The sequence below is a fragment of the Physeter macrocephalus genome, chromosome 17, assembly GCF_002837175.3.
Source record: "Physeter macrocephalus isolate SW-GA chromosome 17, ASM283717v5, whole genome shotgun sequence".
Lineage (NCBI taxonomy): Eukaryota > Metazoa > Chordata > Mammalia > Artiodactyla > Physeteridae > Physeter > Physeter macrocephalus.
This window is the reverse complement of record NC_041230.1, coordinates 11,714,125-11,720,124: the sequence shown is the minus strand read 5'-3', so window position 1 is coordinate 11,720,124 and position 6,000 is coordinate 11,714,125. Positions and strand designations below refer to the sequence as shown.

General features: G+C 54.6%; 1 protein-coding gene across 1 annotated transcript; it reads left to right on the top strand.

Annotated features, from left to right (window-relative positions):
* Positions 1–1,252: 1,252 nt before the first annotated feature.
* LGALS7B (galectin 7B) lies at positions 1,253–3,563 on the top strand. The gene is made up of 4 exons (XM_028478345.2): positions 1,253–1,321; positions 1,729–1,817; positions 2,579–2,780; positions 3,405–3,563. Exons 1-4 carry the CDS (start codon positions 1,307–1,309, stop codon positions 3,516–3,518), a joined length of 420 nt encoding a protein of 139 aa, XP_028334146.1. The 5' UTR covers positions 1,253–1,306; the 3' UTR covers positions 3,519–3,563.
* The last annotated feature ends 2,437 nt before the right edge of the window (positions 3,564–6,000 follow it).

Genomic DNA, 6,000 nt, shown 5'->3' with positions numbered 1-6,000 from the left:
AGAGACAGAGAGTCAGAGAGACTAGGGCATCCTGAAGACAGAATAAACCAGAGAGAAACTTCCAGAGATCAAGGAAGCCAGAGACACAGTTCCCGTGGTTCTGCACAGCTGTGGTTTTTGGGCAAACTGCTTCTCATTTCTGAGCCTCAGTTTCCTTATCTGTCAAATAAGGGGGATCAATGGCCCTCCCCCAGTGGCCTGTCTGAGATCAGTGGTCTCTCGCACATGCTAGAAAGGCCGGAGGCTTCGTTAATGGCATCTGTGTTATCTTTTATTCCTTCTTTCACCCATATTTACGGAGCACTTATGTGTGCCAGGCACTGCACTAGGCACCAAGGAGACAGCCTTGACCATCAGGCAAAATATCCTGCCCCTCTGAGCTCCCTTTTCTATTATTATTGTTGTTGCCATGGTTATTATTATATTACAGAAGCATAAACTGGAATTTCAGTGCAGACACATGCTTAGCCCTTGTCAGCAGGTCCTAACCTGGGAGAGAGGGTCCAGAGTTGCAGCCCACAGCTCAGCCTCTCAGGACTCGAGTTTTCCATGATGAAATGGGCATGAGAGTGTTTTCTCGCCGCCAGGCACCAGGAAGGTGGGGCTGGAGGGGTGGTGGCTCAATGAGCCTTCTCTGATGGGATTTTTTTTTTTTAATAAATAAATTTATTTATTTATTTTTGGCTGCGTTGGGTCTTCGTTGCTGCACACAGGCTTCCTCTAGCTGTGGCGAGCGGGGGCTACTCTTCGTTGCCGTGCACGGGTTTCTCATTGCGGTGGCTTCTCTTGTTGCAGAGCACGGGCTCTAGGCCCGCGGGCTCCAATAGTTGTGGCACACGGGCTCCGTAGCTGTGGCACGCAGGCTCAGTAGTTGTGGCTCGCAGGCTCTAGAGTACAGGCTCAGTAGTTGTGGTGCACGAGCTTAGCTGCTCTGAGGCATGTGGGATCTTCGTGGACCAGGGATCGAACCTGTGTCCTCTCCCCTGGCAGCTGGATTCTTAACCACTGCGCCGCCAGGGAAGTCCCTGTAATGTTATTATTTTTATTATTGTTAACTGTTCCTATCATTATTAGCTCAGAGGAGAGGGACGGTACACCTGGGAATACTCAGGGATTGCAGGGGTGTCAGAGGCCCTAGAAGGAGGGTGCTGGCCAGCATGGCCCCAGGGCCAGGGTCTGTGCCAGGTGTGGGTGGTGGGTGTGGAAAGGGGTGACGGTGAGTCACCAGGGCCAGCCACGCCCTGCTTCTATTTAAGGTCCCGGCAGCCATACCCACCACCGCCACTGCCTGTCCGCCGTTCCAGCCATGGCACCGTCTTATGTGAGTGCTCCGGGGGTGGCGAGGTGTTGGACCCAAGGCTGCACCGGCATGGGGTAGAGGCTGGGGCTTGGCTGAGGTCTCCTGTTTCAAGGAGAAAGTGGGTGTTCGGGTGTGCTATGACGTTCTGGGCTGTTCTTTCTGGTTGACCCAATCCATCCCATGCTCCCGTCTCCCCCTTGGTGTTTCCCCCTTACTTTCTACCTCTCTGAGTATCTTCCTGTCGATTCTTTGCGTTCCTCTCTCCAGCCCTTTCCCTACGCCTGGCCCTCTTTCCTCTGCCTCTGTGCCCTTCTGCTCTCTGACTCTGCCGGTCTGGGTCCCGGTCGTGTTCTCCCCGGCGCTGACCCATCTGTCTCTCTCCTCTGCCTCCCTGATCCCCTTTGGCCCCCGCACTCCTGCTGCTGTAGAGCGTGCCCTACACGACCCCGCTGCCCGAGGGCTTCGAAGTCGGCACCGTGCTGAGAATCCGTGGTGTTGTCAACCAAGAGGCTGACAGGTGAGACCTCCAAGCCTCAGCGGTAACGGGTGGCAGGTCTCCAGGCTCAGCTGACCCCACTTGTTACAGCGCAGAGAACGAAGCCCCAGGCCAACTTTACTCACCAGGATCTTGGAATCCCCAAGCTATTTCCCACCTTCTGGAATCTGATGTCTTTACTCATTTGTCCCAGGACAGTGTACCTGGGGTCCCTACATCCTTCTAAGAATCTAGTGGGTTCCGGGACAATCCAAGGTTCTTACTTACAGTAAGACTTCCAGTCTGAGTCTGAAGCAACTGTGGAAACACAGCCTGTGAGTCAGAGGTGCCCTGGGCCCCTGGGAGGCCTCAGCAATCACACCTATGACTTCCTGGGTCGGGAGCTTCAGGATTTCTGGGAATCTACGATGCCTGGGAATACTGGGGTCCCTGGCATTGTTCCCAGCCCTCTGAGGACTGGGGGCTCAGGAGCACTCTGGTTGGGAACCGGAGAACACTTGGGAACCAGGAGCACCCTGGTCTTCAGGACCATGACTCCTTGGCAACTCCCAGACTCTGGAAGTGAGGGGGACCCAGGCCATAGTACGGTGAGCCTCGCCTAGGTGGGTGTGTGTCCAGGTCCCCGGTTGGTTTCTGGATGTCCTGGAATCCGGGCTCCTTGGCCTCCGGTCCAGCACCCCTCCTTCACTGGCGAGCGGCTCTCAGGTCCCTGGAAACTTGGGTGTGCTCTGGCAATCGGTAAGTCCTGCCTCCGACGCCCCCGCCCATCCGCCACCTACCAGGTTCCACGTGAACCTGATGTGCAGTGACGAGACGGACAGTGAGATCGTCCTGCACTTCAACCCCCGGCTGGCTGAATCCACGGTGGTCATCAACACCATGGAGTGCGGCGCCTGGGGCTCAGAGGAGCGCGTCCTCGGCGGCGCCTTCCACCGTGGGCAGCCCTTCGACCTGCTCATCATCGCCATGCATGAATGCTTCAAGGTGCGTCTCTGCCACAGGGGTGGCCGCCAACACCCAGGTCTCTTGCCTTGGCAAGGCCAGGAAGGCCCTTGGCGGAGGTGGGGGGCAGAGGCACGGCCAAGGCTGGGCAGGGCGTCCCCAGTCCCTCACCTCCCCTGGCGCAAGCGCACTAGAGGGCAGGCGTATGGCGGTGGCAAGGACGCGAGAGCAAGAGCCCAAAGGGTGGGTGTCCAGCGGGGAGGCGTGGACATCCCGGACCCTATCCCTGTCCACGGGCTTCTGACGTAGCGGCTCTGGGGCGGGGGAATGGATGCGTTGGGAGACAGGACCCAAAATAAGTCCCAGCAGGGAGCGGTCGCTGTAGACCCTCCAGCTCCCAGGCCGTTCTCCACTTTCAATCTGTGCGTCACAGTGAGGCGGTGGACGCGGGCACCGTGGAGACCACATCCACCGCCAAAGCTTAAAAAGTACTCCCGCGCCAACGATGAACTCTTTGAATCCTCACGGCAAGGGCTCAGAATCAAGAGTAGCCCTTTTCCTTAAGGCGGGGTTGCGTGGGTGACGAGGTCACGCAGCGTGGGTACGAGTCGGGAATGAGCCCGCAGTCGCCTCGGCAACCGTAAACCTGTCTCCTCGCCCCTGCAGGTTGTGGTCGGGGACTCGGAATCCCACGAGTTCATCTACCGGCTCCCACCAAAGCGCGCGCGCTGCTTGGAGGTGGGCGGGGACGTGAAGCTGGATTTGGTGAAGATCTTCTGAGCCTTCCCACGAGGGCGGGTGGGGACGGGGCGCAGGGGTCTTGGGTGGCAAATAAAGTCTTAGCTTCTCGTCTGTGCGCCTCCTGTGTGTCTGTGTCTCCTTCATATAGACGAGAATAGCAGGCTCAGGGAGGTGAAGACACTGACTAAGGGTCACACAGCGATTGCGTGGCCGGGGCCGGTCCGGGCCTGGGTCTCCGAGGGCACTTTGTGTCCCTGGAGGCCTGAGGAGGGTCACGATCTGGCGGGGGTGGGGCTTTGGCTTGCCCTCCTGCAGCACTTTGCAAAGCAGCCAGGTGGTAATGCGGTGGGGGGCGACCTTAGGGAATTTGCAGGGGCCCAAGCCATCCCTTGGCGCCCGCTCCGTGGGTGTAACGGACCCCCCAATCGGTCCGTCTGCAAACAGGTCCCTTGGAGACCCCGGGTGCGTGAATCTCAAGCTCCCTGCGCCGATGTCCCTCTTCTTGCCTCTAGCCGGTTTCGCCTGCCTACTGGCGCCTGCCGACAGGTGGCTCGGGGAGGGGCTTGGAAGCAGATCCGGGCCTCGCCTGCCTCCCATCTGTTCGCGAGTCAGGACAGGCCTCCGATGGTCGCGCCCCGGGGCAGACGCGCACTGAAGCTGCAGCCTCCCCGCGGAGAAGACGGGGAACGCGAACGGCCGGGCTCTCGTGTCCCGCCCGGCTGCCGTCGAGCGTGTTCACACAGTTCGTCCATCTGGGCTCGCCCGACGGCCCCGAGACCCCGGCCCTCCCCGAGTTTCTAGAGGGTAGGGGGAGTTGGGTATTTACAGACGCCCAGTCACCCCCGACCGCCAGGTGGGGATTTCCTGGTTTCTGGGCGTCGCTGGGTCGCCGTTGAATAGCTGTGGTTGGCGGGGGAGCCAGGACCAAGCGAGCGCCCCCAGCCTCGCACCCTCAGCGAGGCGCTCGCAGCGGCCGTGGTTCGCAGCTGCGGATGGAGCCCGGGGTGGGGGTGGGGGCAGCGTGCCAGCAGCTCACAGACCCGGGCCCGGGTCTCGGAAAGTCCGGATCCGCACCCCTGGCGGATGTACCACAGGCTTCCGGCCCGGACTCCGGCCAAAGTGTAACAGACAGATCTCCTTCCTTCCCTTGGGCCGCTGCAGAAGTTGCGGTTTAAAAGCGGAGGTTCAGCAAGGTGGGGCTGCTTGCTTCTGAACCTGAAACAGCTAGGGTGGTGGGGAGACCAAACCCTGGCGCGGGACTTGAGCTTTTTCTGGACCCGTTTTTCTGCCCCTTGAGAACCTTCGGCTGAAGCCACTTCACCCCCATGCCCGGCCCTTGAGAGTGTATCTCTGGGTGGATCGTGGAACGAAGGAGACCCTCTCCCACTGGAGGACCCGGGAAAGTCTGAATTCCCCTGGTCCCAGGGCTCATTATGTTTATTTTTATTTTTATTTGCCTGTTAAAGGATTTTTAATATGTAATATCACTTTTAATATATATATAATTTTTAATATATATAATTTTAAAAATATATATGAATTTAGAGATATACCTACGGGACAAATTTCAAAGTATGCAGTGGAAAATACAGTTGTTGGCACAACTGATAAAGGTGGTTGGGGTCTCGGAATAGATGGTAGTTATCCATCTATTAATCTGTTAATTATGGTAGTTATCCATCTGTTAATCTGTTATCCATCTGTTAATTTCCTGATTTTCACCGTTGCCTTACAGTGGACATGCAAGAGAATGTTCTTGTTCGTAGAAATACACAATAAAGTAATTGAAGGTGATCAGGAAGCATGTTGGCAACTTATTCTCAAATGAGTGTAGGGAAAAAAATATTTGTACTGTACTTACAACTTTCTGTGTTAGTCATTTCAAAATAAAAAAACTATAAATATATAAAATATGTATATGAAAGTCCTCCTTTATAAGAGCAAACTTCTGTTACCCGTGTCTTTATCTCTTGTGTATCTTTCCAAAACTCTCTGCACTTCTAAACACATGTATATGCAATTTTTTTCCCTCCTTGCATAAAACTGAGTATCTTTCACCAACTCACCTCTTTTTTGTCACTTAGCAATATATGTGCATAGTTTGATGCGTATATTTGATGTATTGACCCTTTTATCACGCTGAAACGTCTTTTGTCTCTAGTAAAATTTACTTTAACATCTATTGTGTCTGATACTAATTTTGTCCTTCTACTCTCTTATGGTTACTGATTGCATGGTACTTCTTTTCTCATCCTTTTACCTTCAACTTATTTATGTCTTAGATCTAAAGTGTGTCTTTTATAGATAGCATATACTTGGGTCTTGTTTTCTCATCCAGGCTGAAAATGTATTATTCTCTGTAGCTTCATAACAAATTATCCCAGTAACATCATAAAATAACACATACTTACTGTCTTACAGTTGCTGAAGTTAGGACCTCGGAGTGACTTAACTAGGTTGTGGTGCTGAGTTTTCATGCAGTTACAAACTATAAGTGAAGTTGCTAGCACCCGAAAGAAGC